General features: G+C 39.8%; 1 protein-coding gene across 1 annotated transcript in view; it reads left to right on the top strand.

The window, feature by feature from the left end:
• LOC143030935 (uncharacterized) overlaps positions 1-19517 on the top strand; it is a 138708-nt gene that overhangs the window by 102002 nt on the left and 17189 nt on the right. Inside the window, exons 20-22 of the mRNA XM_076194215.1 lie at positions 1576-1646; positions 5913-6055; positions 17890-18057. Coding sequence (XP_076050330.1) covers positions 1576-1646; positions 5913-6055; positions 17890-18057 — 382 coding nt within the window. The remainder of the gene's footprint in view (positions 1-1575; positions 1647-5912; positions 6056-17889; positions 18058-19517) is intronic.

Genomic DNA, 19517 nt, shown 5'->3' with positions numbered 1-19517 from the left:
GCTCAGATGAGAGGGAGGGTGGGAGGGGTGTGGAGTGTATTTAGGGATGAAATGGGTGGGAGTGTTTTTATGCCTTTCCCTTTTTGGCTACCTCCCTTGAAAGGGGGAAAAAGCCATGGTATATATATGTACAGGGTCTAACAGATAAATCCGTACAAACTTTGAAGAGGTTTTAAGCACTTAAAAAGTAACATATGGCAATTCTGATTGTTTCCAGATACTTCCATTTGTCTAATAATTTAGCCAGTTGTATACTAGCACCGGTGCAATAAACATTAAGCAATGGAACAAGCCAAACGTTCAGCCATATGCGAACTTCGTCGTGCGGGTCACACTCCTAGCGCCATAATAAGGATGCTAAAATACTCCAGACAAACTGTTTACGATGTTTGTAAACGTTTTGATGAGACCGGCGAAGACCAACGAGCTGCTCACAAGCCCAGAAGGGGCAGAATTCTAACACCTCGCTGTTTAGCTGGTCTCAAGAGAAGTGTCAATGCAAATCCAGCCTTACCATTATCGACATTGGCAAAGAAGAGAGGTGTCAGCACAATGACAATTCACAGAGCATTAAAGAAATTGGGATTAACCTCATTCTCACAAGGAAAAAGACATCTTTTGACACGAAAAATGAAAGAAATCCGCCTGACCAGGTGCCAAAAGCTGTTGAACTGGATGAAGTCGAATGGCTCAGTCATCAAGTTTTTTTCCGAGAGGACCACCAACCTTCTCGAAGGGTCAAATGTGCAGTTCTGGAACAAAGAGTTGTGGCCCTCAAATTTGCCAGACCTAAACCCTTTAGATTATTATTTTTGGGCGCGAATTGAGGCCAAGGCATGTGACAAGCCACACAGAAGTATAACAACCCTGAAGACAGACATCAAGAAGGCTGTGGGTTCATTATCAAAGTCTGAGATCATCAACGCTGTATCCAAGTTTCGTAAACGCGTTGAAAGCGTCATAACAGCTGAAGGTGGTTACATTGAATGAAATCATTGTTCTTATTGCCTTTTCTAAATATACTGAAAATTTCATAACTCTCTGTTTATTATAACCCGAGATATTAATCTTAAAACATGTGATAAGAAGTTGTACGGATTTATCTGTTAGACCCTGTATGTATGTACTTTTTATTTATCTATTTATTGATTTTCTAAACTACACTTGCTATATTTTGACATACATGTCCCTTACAGAATTTTGTGGTACACTTTTGAAATATTTATTTGATATGTATACTTTTTATTTTATTTTTTATTTATCTATTTATTTATTTTCTAAACTACACTTGCTACATTTTGATATACATGTCCCTTACAGAATTTTGTGGTACACTTTTGAAATATTGATTTGATATGTATACTTTTTATTTTGTTATTTTTTATTTATCTATTTATTTATTTTCTAAACTACACATCGTATATTTTGACATACATGTCCCTTACAGAATTTTGTGGTACACTTTTGAAATATTGATTTGATATGTATATTTTTTATTTTTTATTTTTTGTTTGTTTATTTATTTTCTAAACTACACTTGCTATATTTTGACATACATGTCCCTTACTTCTCCAGGAAATATGGTTCACGGTCACAAGTGTCACTAACGGAAGAAAATGCCACACCATTAGGACAGATGAAGCAAGGTAATATTTTCATACTGAGCAAGACCTTTTTACCTAAATTGAGCAAGCTTAAAAGACCCAAACCTTAGAGTTCTGGTTGGAAAACTCCTCCCAGAACCTCTAATGCCTTTTTTTCTATGTTCCCTTTGGGGCTACAGACAGAAGGATGCGTAGCCCTATCCCCATCCTGTTTTTGTCGCCTTTTACGACTCAAGTGGGAACACTTGGGGGCAGCATTCTTCTCCATCAGAGGGTTCAGCAAAAAAATTTAATGAACATTCAGAGAAGTGGTACAGGACAGTATTAAGAGTGGGGGGACAGCATAATGGAGGGACAGTCACAGTATAATAAAGTATCATAATTTCTCTATGAATAGAAATTTCTTCTATCACAGAGGAAATTATGTGTGGCTCTGTTCTGTAGTGGTGCCCCATATAGACCCTAAAGTATCAGTTGCATACTACTGAGCATCTTTTAACCCCACAATAACATGCAAAGCTCAGCTGCTGCAGCTACAACCATATAGCAGATAAGAATATATCTTTGGGCTACATCATTCCTACATCCGTTCACAATCTCCTTAAACACATTCATATCTCTTGTTCTCTCTTTTCTGGTCCACTGATTTACCCACAGCTCCCATTACACCATTTAACCATCTCATTCTAGCTCTTAACCACTTCCATACGGTGCCGCACACGTAGGCGTCATGAGGAGCAAGTGGGTACGTGATGATGCCAACGTCGGCCTTTTGATTATATTTATTGTAGTCGTACCTATGTAAGATTCACTCTCTCTAAACTGGCTTCATCATATTTTCTATGGTTATCAAAATTCACGGGTGAAAGAGAACGAACGATTAAGCACTGACTTTATTTTTTATAATGCGATTATTATGACGCAACATCGCACATTGGGCAGCTAATGCTGCCAGATGTGCGATGTGCCCCGTATTGAAGGGGTTAATGTGTGGATGTATTTACCTAGTTGTATTTTATGGGAAAGATAACTATGCTCGTGGCATCATGTCTTCATATCTTTTGGTACAGATGAGAGTAAAAGAGAAGAGATAGGCAGTATGTTGTGAGAAGAAAGATGGATGTGCTGGCACTGAGTGAAACTATATTGAAAGGGAGGGGTGAGTTTGAGTTTGGGAGTGTAGTTGGAAGGGTGTCAGGAGTGAAGAGAGAATGAGGGAGAGAAGGGGTGGCTACACTAGATAGGTAAATGTGTGGTGGAGTGGAAGGAGGTTTCTTCAAGTTTAATGTGGATGAAGGTGAAACTAGGAAGGGAGATGTATTTATGTAGTTGTGTTTTATGGGAAGATAGCTATGCTCGTAGTGACCCAACATTGTATCTCTCAGCATCCAGTTTGATCTTAACCACTTCACTACGGGACTTAAATCTCGCGGGCAGCAGCCAATGCCAGCCGTACGACGTGTCGTAATAATACTCGCATCATAAAATATAGTCACCGCTTATATCGATCGTTCTCTCTTTCACCCGCGAATTTTGAAAACCACAGAGAATGGGATTCAGGGCACATTTGGGAGAATGTAAAAACACAGGGGCGACTACAATAAATATAATCAAGACGCCGATATGGCAGCGTCGCGAATCCACTTGCTCCTCATGACGCCTACGTGTGCGGCACCGTATGGAAGGGGTTAAATTCTTATATAGTTTTTGCACTCACTGTTTCTTCATTCAGTTTGTTTCAGATATCTATCGCTCTGTGTGGGAGGTTATCTTTTTTCTGATCTCTTCTGTAACTATCCTTTTTGTTAGTGCATTTGGGCCTGGTAGTGAAAAGAGTGTAGAGGAAAGGGAGGCTTTTTGGATAGATTTAGATGAGTGCATAAAGGGTTTAGGGAGAAATGTCAATGTAATGGTATTGGGAGATCTTAATGCTATGGTAGGAAATTAACCAATACATGGATTGGTTGGGAAATGTGGAATTCCAGGAAAAAATTGTAGTGGAGAGTTGATGGTGGAGATGATAATAGCAAATACAGTATTTAGAAAGAAAGTTAAGCATAAGTACACATGAGAGAGGATGGTGGATGGAAGAGTGGTAAATAGAGCTTTAATGGACCATGTAGTGGTACCCAGGAGAAGAGAAGGAAGAGTTTTGGATGTACATGATCTAAGGGGAGAGAGTGGGGGAATATCAGATCATTTTCTGGTGGAAGGTAAGTTGAGAGTGGAGGATAGATGGAAAAAAAGGAAAAGAACAGAGGGTAGAGAGGTGCTTAAAGTGAACTGCTTAAATGAGAAAGAAAAGGAGAAGGAATACAAGAAGAAGCTGAGAGAGGAGTGGGAGGGAGTGAAGGATAGAGTAGAACTAGGAGTGAAGGAGGGAGTCACAAGGCATGCAAAGTTGATATGTGTACAAGGAGGATGGGAGGAAATAGAAGGAAGGGTAGTGAGTGGTGGGATGATGAAGCAATGGTTGTAGAGGAAAAGAAACAAGCATTCACAGATTGGTTACAAAATGGGATGAGAGAATCATATGAGAGGTACAAAGAAAAGAGAAGTAAAGCATAAGATAAGGCAAAGAGGAGAGCGGATGTGAATTAGGGTAAGACCGTAAGAATATGACAAAACTTTGAAAGTAATGAAAAGATATCTTGGAAAGAAATTAAGAGAGGAAAAGGAGGTGAATCAAGTAAAGAAGAAAAGGTAAAGGGTGCAGATGGAGAGATGATAATGGATGAGATAGCAGTAAGAGAAAGATGGGCAGAGTGTTTTAGGGAGTTACTAAATGTGAAGGAGGATAGGGAGGGAAATGTAGTTGCCGTGGAAAGTGCTAGGAAAATGAGTGATGAATGAGGAAAATTGAGGAGAAATTAGGAAAGATGAGGTGAAAGCAGTTATTAGAATTATGAGAGCAGGTAAGGCACCTGGGATGGGTGTCATGTAGAGTGTCTAAAAAAGGGAGATAGAGTAATAGTGGTCTGGCTGGTGAGGTTGTTTAATGTTTGTTTAAGAGAGGGTATGGTGCCAGAAGACTGGAGGAGTGCCCATATAGTTCCACTTTACAAGGAAAAGGGGAACAAATGTGAGTGTAGTAGTTTCAGAGGGATCAGTTTGTTGAGTGTAGTTGGGAAGGCTTATGGGAGAGTTTTGATTGAGAGGATTAGGGGAGGAACAGAGGTAGTAATTGGTGAGGAACTGTGTGGGTTTAGGACAGGTAGGGGTTGTGTGGATCAGATTTTTGTGGTAAGGCAGATATGTGAGAAAGCTTTAGGAAAAGGTAAGGATGTTTTTTGGGCCTTTATGGATTTGGATAAGGCTTATGGCAGGTTAGACAGGAAGGCACTGTTGTAGGTATTACAGATATATGGGATAGGAGGAAAGCTGTTAAGAACAGTCATGGGTTTTTACAAGAGTAGTAGAACCTGTGTTAGAATTAGAAATTGAGGGAGTGGTTTGAGGTAAAAGTGGGACTTTGTCAGGGATGTGTTACATTGCCTTGGCTGTTCAATTTATACATGGATGGGGTGGTGCAAGAGCTACACACAAGGGTAATGGGCCAGGGACAAATATAAATGTACCAGTTCTAGGTAGATCAATTTGTTGAGCATAGTTAGAAAGACATAGGATGGCTTTAATTGAAAGGATTAGGAGAGGAACAGAGGGAGTAATTGATGAGGAGCAGTGTGGATTTAGGAAAGGTAGAGGGTGCATGGGTCAAATTTTTGTGGTAAAGCATATGGGTCTTGACAAAAAGTAAAGATGTTTTTTGGGGGCCTTTATGGCTTTGGAGAAGACAGGGTAGACAGGAAGTCACTGTGGGAGGTATCACAGATATATATGATTGGGGGAAAGCTGTTAAGGACTGAAGAATTTTCACAAGAGCAGTAGAGCTTGTTTTAGGATTGTGAATAGTGAGAACAAGTAGTTTAAGTTGAAGGTGGGGAAATGTTGTGTTGCTATGGCTGTTCAATGTTGGATGGGATGGCATGGGAAGTGAGTGCAAGGGTGATGTGTTAGTTTATTTATGTAGTACAATCCTCACATATAAGGTATGAAAGTTGCGAAGAGTGAGGATGTCTATTTCTTATGCCCAGCCACTTAGCTTTGTGATATTTGTTGCATAATATTGAAGTTTGGCATTGTTTTATTGTGATTGGTATCGTAAATTTGGGCAGGTGTAGGTATATTAGGGATGGGTAGGATTTCTTCTTTTTTTTCACATGCTTCCTTCTCTTCTTATTCATTTTCATATTCTGTTCCCTCTTTTTTTTATTTATTTGTTGCATTGGAATTTTTTATTTTTTTCAGAAATTAAAAGTGGCAGTGATGAAACATTCTACAAAATATTAAGGGAAAACAATGTTCTTAAGTTGCGACTGAAAGCCATGAATGCACCAGCACTCAAAGAATTAGAATCAATGAAAGCAGAACTCCTTCATTCAAATGAAAAGGTAGGTTTTTTTATACATCTTACTAAAGCATAATTAGTTTGATTGTTCAAAATATTGACACAGAACTTTTGCATCATATAAGATTTTTTCTTCACACACACATACAGAAAAAAAGGGGGGGGGGTGATTCTTATGAAAGTCTATAAAGAAGGAGTGGATAGATATGTCCCAAAGCAAAAACAGGAAAAGGTGTATATTAAGTGCTGGTTTGATAGAAGGTGCACCGAAGTGAAAGACATACATACATATACCAAGGCTTTTTCCCCCTTACAAGGGGGGTAGCCAAAAAGAAAAAGGCATAAAATCATTCCCACCCAGGGACGGGGATTGGGACTAGGCATCCTTCTCCTTGTAGCCCCACAGGGGAAATTCCTAAAAAAAAGAAAAGAAGAAAAGAAGTGAAAGACAGAAGAGATAAAGGTTTTGAAAGATGGAGAAAAGACAAAATACCTAGAAAGTGGCAAATATATATTAACCCCTTCCATACGGTGCCGCACACGTAGGCGTCATGGAATTAGATCTCGGTGGCAGCAGCCAATGCCAGCCGTACGACGTGTCGTAATAATACTCGCATCATAAAATATAGTCACCGCTTATATCGATCGTTCTCTCTTCACCCGTGAATTTTGATAACCATAGAAAATGCGATTACAAAAGAATTAGAAAGAATGTCATTATGGAGGGGCGACTACAATAAATATAATCAAGACGCCGATATGGCAGCCTCGCAAATACACTCGCTCCCCATGACGCCTACGTGTGCGGCACCGTATGGAAGGGGTTAATCAAAGAAAAAATTAATATGTAAAAATGCACAGGGAAGAAAAAAGAAACTATGAAAAAGACATAATAGTAAAATGTAAGGATCAGCCAAAACTATTCTATAGATATATAAAGGGCAAACTAAAAAATTAACAGGAAATAGTGAAACCAAGGGAATACGGAATACACAGAAGATACAGAAATGGCTGAAGTCATGAGCAAACCCTTCAAGTCTGTTTTCACTAGAGAAAAAATGTAACATTGGGATGAAGAGAAGGAAGTGAAATTCCCCCCATGAGGGAAACAAGAGTAACTCTGAAAGAAATAATGGATCAAATAATGAACCCTGATGTTAGGAAATTGCATTGCCTGGATGGAATGGCAAATTGGATATTAAAAAAATATAAAGAAGAAAAGACAAAATATATAACATAAGTTGCTCACTTAAAGAAGGAAAGATACCATAAGACTGGAAAAATGCTGATATCTTACCAATTCATAAAGGAAGAAATAAGGAAGACCCAACAAATTACAGATTGGTTTCTCTCACAAGCATGGTAGCTAAAATTTTGGAAAAAGTTGATGGATATAACATCTGGAGGAGAACAAGATCCTAAATCAGAGACAATTTGGATTTAGACAAGGAAGATCATGTACCACAAATTTGATCTGTTTTTACTCGAGACTACTAGACATAATACAAGAAAGGGACAGATGAGCTGATTGTTTCTAAATCTACAAAAAGCTTTTGTTAAAGTCCTTACAGAAAACTATTAAGAAAACTGGAAACCATAGGAGGGATACAAGGTAAACTACTGGAATAGATGGAGGACTTTTTGCATAGAAGAAAAATGGTAGTGCTCAGAGATAAGAGTTCTATTTGGGAAGAGGTAATTAGTGGAGTAAGGATCTATATAGGCTCCAATGTTTGCTATCTATGTGAATGACATGGATGAAGGTGTGGAATGTTACACAAGCTTCTTTGGAGATGATGCAAAATTGTTAAAGAAAGTGAGTACTGAAACGGACTGTGACTCACTACAGAGAGATCTGAACAGGGTCTGGGAATGGAGTCAGAAGTGGGATGTGGACTACAGCATTAAGAAATGTAGCATGTTGGAATTTGGAAAAAGTAAAAAAAGGACATCAGGACATTTATAAAATTGGTGAAAAAGAAGTAACAGAAGTAGGATCTGAAAAAGACCTGGGAGTAATCATCACAAAGGATATGTATGCAACAGAAATGCAGGGGACAATGTTTGAATCTTTATTGTGATGTTAAGCATACATGGAGGGGAGACACGACATGTGCCTATGGAGTCTACAGAGCAACTGGCCCGTGGGCATAGGTGTTAAGTGGCCCATACACGATTAGTTATATTGCGTACTTTCATTGTCAATTCAGAGTATTGACAATGAAATTGCGCAATATAATTGATCGTGTATGGGCCGCTTTAGATGCTGTAAGCACACAGAAGAGAAGGGAGTCTTTGTTGGATGTATGAAAGGGCTTTTGTCTGAGAGCATTGCTATTGGTCAGAGCACACTGTGGGGGCAACGTCTTTCTCCTTACACAGAAGAAAGATGATGCCATGTCATACACATGTATCAATGAAGTCCTTGTGCCTGTGGAAAGTGTCTGGTAGTGGGGGCATGCTACAACACCACGGTGCAACCCTACAGTGCCCTGCTTGTGTCGAATGCCAGGACACCTTATAACACTAGGCCACAGGAGTGATCATCACAAAAGGTATGTCCCCTGACACAACATATAAACAAAATTGTCGGTGAAACATAACTTTCTAAGATAAATAAAAGTTGCTTTTACTTGGATGAAGAAATGGTAAAGAAAATATTAGTCACACTGATGAGCCTAAATTGGAGTATGCAGTGACACTTTGGTCACCCAGTACTAAAAAGAATATAAGAAAAATTCAAAGAATTCAGAGAGCAACTACAAATATGGCCCCAACACTATCAAAAATGTTGTATGAAGAAAGATTGTCAAAACTAGAACTAACAACTCTGGAACAAAGAAGAGAAAGGGGTGACTTGTTGACCATCTACAGAATTATGAGAGGTGAAAAGTCATTGATAGAGATGACTTACTAAATTGGGAAAAGAGAAATACAAGAGGACATGGAAAGAAACTCAAAAAGGACAGTTATAGAAGAAACCTGGAAAAAACGGCTTTCCCCACAGAGTGATGTATGTTTGACACTTACTAGGTGAAACAAAAGTGTGTGCAAAAACAATACACAAATTTAAGAGCAAATTGGATATGGCGAGATACAGAGACGGGACACCATGAGGGTAGCTCCCCTTCCCATAAGATACAGCTAAGTAAATACACACACACAATAGTGTGTGCAAAAACAATATAAGAATTTAAGAGCAAATTAGATGGCAAGATACAGAGACAGGACACCACAAGTGTAGTTCCCCTTCCTGTAAGATACGAGGTAAATATACATACACTGTGACTCACTGCAGAGAGATTTGAACAGGGTTTGGCAATGGAGTCATAAGTGGGAAGTGGATTTCAACATTAAGAAATGTAGCATAATGGAATTTGAAAAAAAAAAATGATATCAGAACAATATAAAATTGGTGCAAAGGAAGTAAAGAAAGTGGGATCTGAAAATGACCTGGGAGTAATCATCATAAAAGATATGTCCCATGAGAAACAGATAAATAAAATTGTTGGCAAAACCTATAAATTGCTACATACATATACCAAAGGCTTTTTCCCCCCTTTCATGGGAGAAACCAAAGAAAAAGGCATAGAGAACACTCCCACCCATTCCACCCCCTACCTACTTTACTCCCCTCCACCCTCTCCCCTCCCTCGTATCTTGGCACCTCCTGGATGACGGGTCATCCCTGTATCTTGTCCACTGCCCTGGGTCAGAAACAGTGTCGCCAGATACAGCACATCCACAGCAAGGCCGCTTCATTAATTCGGCGACCCCCCCTCTCTGTCTCATTACTAAAAAAAAATATAAGGAAAATTTAGATAATCTAGAGAGTAACTATGAAGATGGCCCCAACACTATCAAAACTTTCATATGAAGACAGATTGTCAAAATTAGAATTACCAACTCTGGAACAAAGAAGAGAAAGAGGTGACTTGTTGACCATCTACAAAATTATGAGAGGTATAGAAGTCCTTGATAGAGAAGACTTACTAAATTGGGATAAAAGAAATACAAGAGGACATGGAAGGAAGCTCAAAAAGGACAGCTATGTGAGAGACCTGAAAAAGAACAGCTTTCCCCATAGAGTGGTGGATGTATGGAACACACTAGATGAAACAATAGTGTGTGTAAAAACCATACACAAATTTAAGAGCAAACTAGATATGGCAAGATACAGGGATGGGACGCCACAAGCGTAGCTCCCCTTCCTGTAAGATAAAACTAGGTAAATAAAGATATGGAAGAGAACTAATTAAATATGGGAGGGCTTTAAGAGGTCCTGGAAGTAAATTAAGAAAGACCCCCATGTCTAAAGGATGTGAAGAAGTACATTTTCCAAATTGGAGGAGAACAGGGGTCGTAAGTGAGATGGGAGATAGGGTGGATGAAAGAGTATTGGGATGGTTTGGAAATACTAGTAAAACAGGTATGGAAGGCAGATGTGGAGGGAGTAAACATGAGGGGGCGACCTAGAATGAGATGGATGGATGGGTGAAAGGGGCTTTGGGGAAGAGGGGAATGTCTGTTGAGGAAGGTCGGGAGAGGACAGAAGATGGGTGAATGGAGAATGGTTGTATATGGATGATGATGTGATGCATGAGGTGGAATGGCTGGGGGATGAGTAGTATGTGTGAGAAAAATTTGACGCAGCCTGAATGGACTTCTCCCCGTCTTCTCCTTTTATGCACGAGGGGACAGAGAGGGGGGTTCACCGATTTAATGAAGCGGCCTTACTGTGGATGTGCTGTGTCTTGCGATACTGCCTCTGACCCAGGGCAGTGGACAAGGTGCAGGGATGACCCGTCATCCAGGAGGTACCAAGATAAGAGGGAGGGTAGAGGGTGGAGTGTATTAGGGATGGAATGGGTGGGAATGGTTTTTATGCGTTTTTCTTTTTGGCTACCTCCCTTGTAAGGGGGAAAAAGCCTTGGTATATGTATATTGATATATAGATATGTTGAATAGCTAGAGGGTGATATATCCCAAGTTCAAACAATACACATGTTCAAATCAAAATATAGTTATGATTAGAAATCAAAGAACTGTACATGAATTTGAGTCTTGGTATGTTAGAAAATTAAAGAATAGGAGACAGGACACAATGAGCCTTGCTCCTTTCCTGTATACTACAATTAGGTAATTGGGTAAATACACAAGAAGTGCAGTGTAATTGAATTTGGAAAAAGCAAGAAGAGAATAACAGGACAGTATAAAATTGATGGAAAAGAGGTAAAGAAATTGAATTCTGAAAGGGACCTAGGAGTAATTATCACCAAAGACATGTCACCGGATAAACATATGAATGAAATAGTCGGAGAAACAAACAATTTGTTGAGATCAGTAAAGGTGGCCTTTAAATACCTGGATAAGGAAATGATCAAGAAAATATTACAAACACTAATAAGGCCAAAACTGGAATATGCAGTGCTGATATGGTCACCCAGTACAAAAAAAGAATACAAAGAGTAACAACAAAGTTGGTCCCAACATTTGTAAACTTAACATATAAACAAAGACTGGCCGAACTGGAATTGCCAACCCTGGAACAAAGAAGAGAACAAGGGGACCTAATAACCATCTACAGAATTATGAAAGGAAAAGATTGCCTTGATAGAGAGGACCTATTAAAACGGGACAGAGGAAAAACAAGAGGACATGCAATGAAACTCAAAAAGAATAACTACAGAAGAGACCTGAAAAAGAACAGCTTCCCACACAGAGTGATAGATATATGGAACAAATTGGATGAAGAAATAGTGTGTGCAAACACGATACAACAATTTAAGAACAAACTTGATCTTGTGAGATACAAAAACAGGTCACCACAAGCGTAGCTCCCTTTCCCATATAATACAACTAGGTAAATACACACAGATCCTGACAGATAGTAAGGGGAAAATGAGAGGAGTATTCTTAACTCCTTCGATATGATGATGCCTACATAGGCGTCATGAGGAACAAGTGGGTACGCAAGGATGCCGATGTCGGCATCTTGATTATGTATATTGTAGTTGTACCTGCGTGACCCCCATACTCTGTAAACTGGCTTTATCATATTTTCTATGGTTATCAAAATTCACGGGTGAAAGAGAACGAGCAATACAGCGGTAACTTTATTTTTTATAATGCGAGTATTATGACGCAACATCGCACGTCAGGCAGCTAAAGCTGCCCGTGAGATTTTAGCCCGTAGTGAAGGGGTTAAGAGCTGTTGAATGTGGAAGATAGGGATTGGTGGTAGCATTGGGAGGCGCTAAGAAAATGATGGTGATGGGAGAGGAAAATGGAAGAGAAGTAAGAAAAGATGAGGTGCAAGTAGCTCAGAAAAGGATGAGGTAGGTGCCATGCAGAGTGTCTGAAGAAGTGAGATACAGTAATAGTGGATTGGCTAGTGAGGTTGTTTAATGTGTGTCTAAAAGAGGGTAGAGTGCCAGAAGACTGGAGTAGGGCCTGTATAGTTCCGCTTTACAAGGGAAAAGGGGACAAGTGTGAGTGTAGTAGTTTCAGAGGGATTATTTTGTTGAGTGTAGATGGGAAGACTTATGGGAGGGTTTTAATTGAGAGGATTAGGAGAGGAATAGAGGGAATTGGTGAGGAAGTGTGCATTTAGGACAGGTAGGCATTGCATGGATAAGATTTTTGCTGTAAAACAGATATGTGAGAAAGCTTTGGGAATAGGTAAGGATTTTTTTTTTTTTTTTATGGATTTGGAAAAGGCTCATGACAGGACTGAGAGGAAGGTACTGTGGGAGGTTTTACAGATATATGGGATTGGGGGAAAGCTGTTGAGGGCAGTCAAGAGTTTTTACAAGAGTTAGGATGGGAAGTGGAGAGAGCGAATGGTTTGAGGTAAAGGTGGGACTGCATCAGGATTGTGTCGTATCACCTCGGCTGTTGAATGCATAAATGGACAGGGTGGTGCAGGAGGTAAATGCGAGGGTAATGGGCAGGGAACCGGAGATTTTTAAAGAAAATGAAGAAAAGTGGGAGCTGAGCCAGTTGTTTGCTGATGACACTGCGCTTGTGGCAGGGTCACAGGAGGGATTGAGGAAGTTAGTGACAGAGTTTGGAAAGGTATGCAATAGGAGAAAAATGAAGGTAAATGTGGGTAAAAGCTAGGTCATGAGATGTACAAGGATGGAGGATGGCAGTGAGTTGGAAGCAAGTCTAAAATGAGAGAGGCTTGAGGAAGTGGATAGCTTTGGGTATTTCGGGTCACATGTGGCAGGAAAGGGAGAAGTGGAGGTTGTCACATAGATGTGTCATGTAGTGTTACAAAGTAGCTCATGTAAGTTGTGTTAGGTGATGCTCGTCCATGTATCCCTACTAGTTATATAATGTAACTGCCTTTACTTGATATCTTGTGGTACCATGATGTATATTTATGTTGGATTTGGTCACAATTAAGTCATCTTAAGCTGGATAATGAAACAGAGGAGTATATATATATACAGATGCTCCTCTACTTACGTTCATTCGTTTTACATTTTTTCGATTTTACGTTTGAACTGACTAAAAAAAAAAGAAAAAAAAAACGTGAACTTTTTTGTTTAGCGCACTCTCCGTAGTACGAAACGTTCAAACGATACGCATGACGCTGCGTCCATTGTTTACATGGCACAAACGAAAGACTGAATGTGCCTTGCCTCCTCCTTTTCCTCCACCATCTCACTTTATGTTGCTTGAATTTAATTCATTTGAAATTAATGTTATTATTTTACAATGTTATGTTTATAATTAATGATTTATGGGTGTTTTATAAGATACGGTAATAGAATTTATGGATGTATAGTACAGTATGAATGGTCATACATTACTGGAACGTACAGTAACAACTTACATTCATTTTCACGTTACGTTCGGCCGTTCAGAACGTAACTAAAACGTAAGTTGAGGAGCGTCTGTATATATATATATATATATATATATAAGCTCAAATATAATACCAGTTTACAGACCTCTGGATAAAATGCTGTGGAGTATGGCAGAGTACAAGAAATGGTTAATAAGCAATAAAGGTCAAGGGTCTCGCAATCAATGATTGCATAGGGAAGTAGTGACATCACCATATGTACTTAATCTTAAGCAAGATTCAGATAGGTAGCAAATGACAGTTTGTAAACCTTCACACAAAAAGAAGTGAAATGAATGTGAAGCCAGGTAACTAGGAATATAGATTAGGCCCATAGATATAGAAAATGGCACCAGTGCAAGTGGCCCACATATAAAAAGAGCATTATATGCTATAACACAACAATCTTGCCCTCATTCAAACCCCTTGTGTCATGCAAGTTTATTTTTGTATAAATTGTGAAGAAGTAGAAATAGTTATATAATTTGCATTTTGCCTTTATTTCATATCCAGTGTGTGAAAGAACTCTACCTGATATAAAGGCAAAGCACGCTGGCAATTGGATTGATAGAACTGTTCAAATTGTGGCCAAGTTTGATACAGTAAATAAAGTACCAGATTATGACAATTTGGAGGTAAATTGTAGATTGAGAGATGCCTTGGGGGATTGAAAAATGTTACGAGAAATGGGCAACTAGCAATTGATGCAAAGAGGAGATTGTATAAAGGGGTGATTGTGCCATCGTTATTGTATGGGGCAGAGATTTGGAATTTAAGAGAGGCAGAGAGGAAAATGAAATGTCTGAGTAGTATGGTAGGGGTTACTAGGTTGGATAGAGTGAGAAACAAGGAGGTGAGGAGGACAGTGGGAGTGGAAATGATGGCAGATAGGACTGATGAAAGATTATTGAGATGGTTTGGATACATGGAAAGAACGATGAAAGATTAGTAAAAGAGGTGTGGAAAATGGAGATGGAGGGAGTGAATTTAAGGGGATGACCTGGGATGAAGAGGGCATTGAGAAAGAGGGAAATGTCTGTTGAGCAAGGAAGGGAGAAGGCAGGAAATAGGGATGAGTTGAGAATGTGTATGGATGATACTGCTATGCAAGGAAAGGAAAGTGGGGGTAGAGGGTGCTTATGTGTGAACAGTATTTTTATGAAGACTGAAGGGATTTCTCCCTGTCTTGCTCACTTTCTGCATAAGGAGACGGAGGGGGTCGCTGATTAAGTTAAGCAGCCTTGCCGTGGATGTACTGTGTCTTGCTGCATTATGTTTGACCCAGGGCAGTTGGTGGATGCAGGGATGACCTGTCATCCACAAGGAGTTGAGATGGAAAGGGTGGTGGAAACAGGTGCATGCCTCTGACTTAGCTACCTCCCTTATAAGGGGGAAAAACTCTTGGTATATAGATAAGTTCCATGTGAATATGGTGTCTAGATCTTTTTGCAACAACCTACAGTCCTTGTTTTTTCAATATTCTCATTATTTTTGTATCATCTGTAAATGTGTTGGCATAGCTTGATATACTTTCCTTCATGTCATTAACAAAGGTAAATATGTGCTAGCACTGAGCCTTGTGGAACTCCACTGGTCACTGATCTCTATCCTGACATCTTATCCTTTATTACTGTCCTCATGCACCATATCTTTAGAAAATCTTTCAAACATTCAAGTAGTGCTCTATTATGCCCCAGTTTCTACATAAGGTATCACAGTTGATTTTTCAAAAGTAACGGAAATCTCATCATTGATGACATTTTTCTAAAGACCTTCAATTCTTCTAAAAAGTAATTTCTCATCCTAACTTAATGAATGTAAAAATTCTTCGAAAGTGTGGGGCATGGAGACAAGCAGAACAAGTTCTTGGATTTATTGTCTGGATGTTTCGTAACTCTTGTTACATTTTCAACAGAATACATAAGTTTGATATAGGATTATAAATATATGAAAGAGGAACCCTAGGAAAGCCCAGCTGAGAGAAGTGTGGGAAGTAGGTGGTGGAGGATAGAGTGGAAACTCCCTCCGTGAAACACCCCCATTCTTTCTCCACATCTATTTCCACTCTATCCTTCACCACCTACTTCCCACACTCTCAGCTTCTCTTTGTCCTTCTGCTCTTTTTCCTTCATATTCAAACAGTTTGCTCTAAGCACCTCTTTACCATCTGTCTTTTTCCTTTTTCTTCATCTATCCTCCACTTTCAACTTTCCACCAAAAAATTATCTGATATTCCTCCATGCTCTCATCGAAGAACATGTACATCTAAAACAGTTCCTATTCTTCTGGGAACCAAAAATAGAAAATTAATTTCCTTAAAAAAAATGCAAAGTTTTGGAAATGGGTAATAACACAGCAAGAACAGCATTTAACTATTCCTTGGGAAGCCAATTCATTACAAAAGCAAACAAGGAGAAAGATTTAGGAGTGTTGATAAAAGACGACCAGTTACCCAACAGACATATCAGCAGGATTGTGGGGGAGAGATGCGGACTGCTGCAGAACATTAAAATGGTTTTTCACTATATGGATGAAGAATGATGATGGGGGGGGGGATAGAAAGCCTAATCCATCTAAGACTGGAATATGTGTCAATTCTGTGGTCTGTTAATATGTGTCAATTCTGTGGTCTATTAATATGTGTTAGTTCTATGGTCTGTTAATGAAGCGGCCTTGCTGTGGATGTGCTGTGTCTTGCAACACTGTTTCTGACCCAGGGCAGTGGACAAGATGCAGGGATGACCCGTCATCCAGGAGGTGCCAAGATAAGAGGGTAGAGGAGAGTGGAGTATGTAGGGGTGGGAGTGGTTTCTATGCCTTGTCTTTTGGCTACCTCCCATGTAAGGGGTGGGGGGAGACTTTGGTACAGTGAGTCCTCGTTATACAGTACATATGCTTTCCTGAAAACCTTACCGCAAATTGAAATTGCTGTATACCAAACCCATTATAACATGTAATAATAGGATATGGCAGACATACCTTCTCCCTGCTCTTTCCTCCTCAAAATATCTAGAGCAGGGGTTCTCAAACTTTTTTGGCTGCAACCCCTACAAATTACTTCAATAGAGTCGTGACCCACTTCCCCAACAACAACAAATTTCTGACAATCACTATAACGCATTTCCCTGTCTCCGTGTATCTTCTTGCCTGTCTATGTATGCATGTATGTATGTACGTATGTATGTATGCATGCATGTAGCCTATGTACGTGCACACGTATGTATGTATATATGCATGTACGTTTGTAAGCTTGTATGGATCTCTCTCTCTCACCGGTAACTATTATCAATATTACAAGATTATTAGTGAGGCGTACTTAATACAGCAAAGAAAGCATGCATACATAATGTGGTTTTATGATGTATTATTGAACATCGTGCACATCGACCACTATTGACAAGTACTATGTATAGATGCATTAGGATGGGTAGTGGGAGGAAGAGGAGGAGGGGTTGCATGATCTCGATCGCGACCCCTCAGAATTATTTCGTGACCCCCACTTTGAGAACCTCTGATCTAGCGGATACTGTATCTGTGAATTTTTCTTACAGTAAATAGAATCGAGGGTAGTAATTACCAAATACCATAACTGTGAATTTACCGGATAAAGAATTACCATATAAGGAGGACTCACTGTATATGTGTGTTTGTCTTTCTATGGTCCCCACACATATTGAAAGATCTAAAGAACTTTTTGTGAATGAATGATAAACTGATACAGCTTGAAATGATTCCTCCCCATCTTGTCTATTTACTCCTGAGGGAATGAGGAAGGTGTTATGTCTTGCTGCATTGCTTCTGGCCCAGACAGTGGATAAGAGACCATCTTCCACAAGGTGTTTTAGAGTTTGTTTTTGTTTTTTTTCCAAGGGGGGAACAGGTAGGTATTGAATGAATGTGGGATGGGCAAAGAATAGGTTTATGCCTTGCCTGGCTACCTCCCTTATAAGGAGGAGGAGACCATTTGGTATGTATATAGACTTATCAATAATGTGTTCACTTTTTTTTCCCTCTCTAAACAGGTGAAACATCTGAAGGCTGAACTGAGGCGTATCCAAAGCTTACAAAATATGAATACTACAATCTGTGAAATAAATGCACATCGGGTTATGGCGGCACCCACAAAGGAGCCTGGTGGTGGTTCTTCAAAACATTTTAACTTTTCTGGTGGTCAAAGTGGTGTTGTTCTGGTAAGTAGTGAATTTCTTGATCAGCTATCTGTATGCACATCTCTAACCATTGTAAATATTGTATTACGGCAGTGAAAAACTGAGCTAATTCAGGAAAAGGGTCAGATGGGTTTTCTGAAAGTTTGGTATATAAACTGGATAGTATTTTTGCTCTGGTATTGTCATAGGTTGAAACAAGGTGTACCACATATCTATAGTATGGTAGTGTTACTACACTATCCCCCCTTAACAGGAACCATCTTGTGATGTGTGTGTGGGGGGGTGTGGGGGTGTCCTTATGAAGGTACAAACAAAGTTAAAGGGGGCTTCAGCCCCTGCTGTGCCCTACCTAGGGGGAGAGGGCTACCCATGCTAGCAAGGTTGGCAGTGAGGGACCAGACAAAAAGGTTCCCTGAGCTAGACTGCCCATACAAGCCAATGGTGCCATCCACCAGAAGGACACCCTTTCAAGGTTGTCCTGTGCTGGATGGTTGAGTGTCTGGGCTGGGATGAGTTGTTGGGGGGAGGTCTTAGTCATGGACAAACTCAAATCAGAAGGAGCCTCTTTTTTAAAAAGAGTGACCCCCATGGGGATGAAGTACCTCGTCTGCAGTAGCCAGCATTTGCTACCCTTGTGATCCCAACAGGTGGTTACCCTTGGCCCCTGGAATCATTTAACATTCAAACCTTCATGGATGCAAATAGAAATCCCATTCCTCGAGGGGGAGTCAACCAGACCCTCGGGATGTCACCCTCAGGTCACGATGGAGATACTACAAATGTGCAGGCTGGAACTCGCACTCCCCCTGCCACTATTTCTCATGTTGGAAGGCCCCACAGGTCACCTGTCTTAACACTGTAGAATTAATCAATGTCTATACATCCTCATCATTCTATTCTCTCCACTCTGCTCTCAAGCTTTTTGGAACAGTTCTTCACATCTCTCTCAGATATGACAATGATTGTCTTGAGTAAAAAACAGCAACAACTATAACAGCAATGTGGGAGAGAGGCCAAAAGCAGAGTATGGGATCCAGTATGTTTCTCATTTCACCCAGCAGGTTATTTTTGAAGAAGCCCTGCTGGGCAAAACATTAGATATGCTGGATCCAGTACTCTGCTTTTGGCCTCCTACACTTTCTTGTTGATGCTGTGTGACATTCACATCTGGTAATGCTACCAAAACTGCCCTTGAGCACATGAATTCTCTATGCAAGGGTACAACAACTTATTTACAAATAAACTTTATTTACTAATAGTAAATTGAACAATGTGGCTGATGATGAGAATGATGATTATCCCAACCTCATCATTGATTCTGAAAAATGTGCTCCCAGGGTTCGCCACATCCCTACATCTTACTGGTTTGTTGCATATAGAGAGAACCAAGGTAACTTTATTCACACTGCTGAATATTTAGAAAGATTGGAATGCTTCCTACCAGTAACCTCAAGAAGTATGGTAAAGATGTGTTGATCTGA

The sequence above is a fragment of the Oratosquilla oratoria genome, chromosome 12 (genome assembly GCF_046742065.1).
Source record: "Oratosquilla oratoria isolate Oo_2021 chromosome 12, ASM4674206v1, whole genome shotgun sequence".
In the NCBI taxonomy this organism is placed as follows: Eukaryota; Metazoa; Arthropoda; class Malacostraca; order Stomatopoda; family Squillidae; genus Oratosquilla; species Oratosquilla oratoria.
This window is presented reverse-complemented; position numbering and strand designations above follow the sequence as displayed.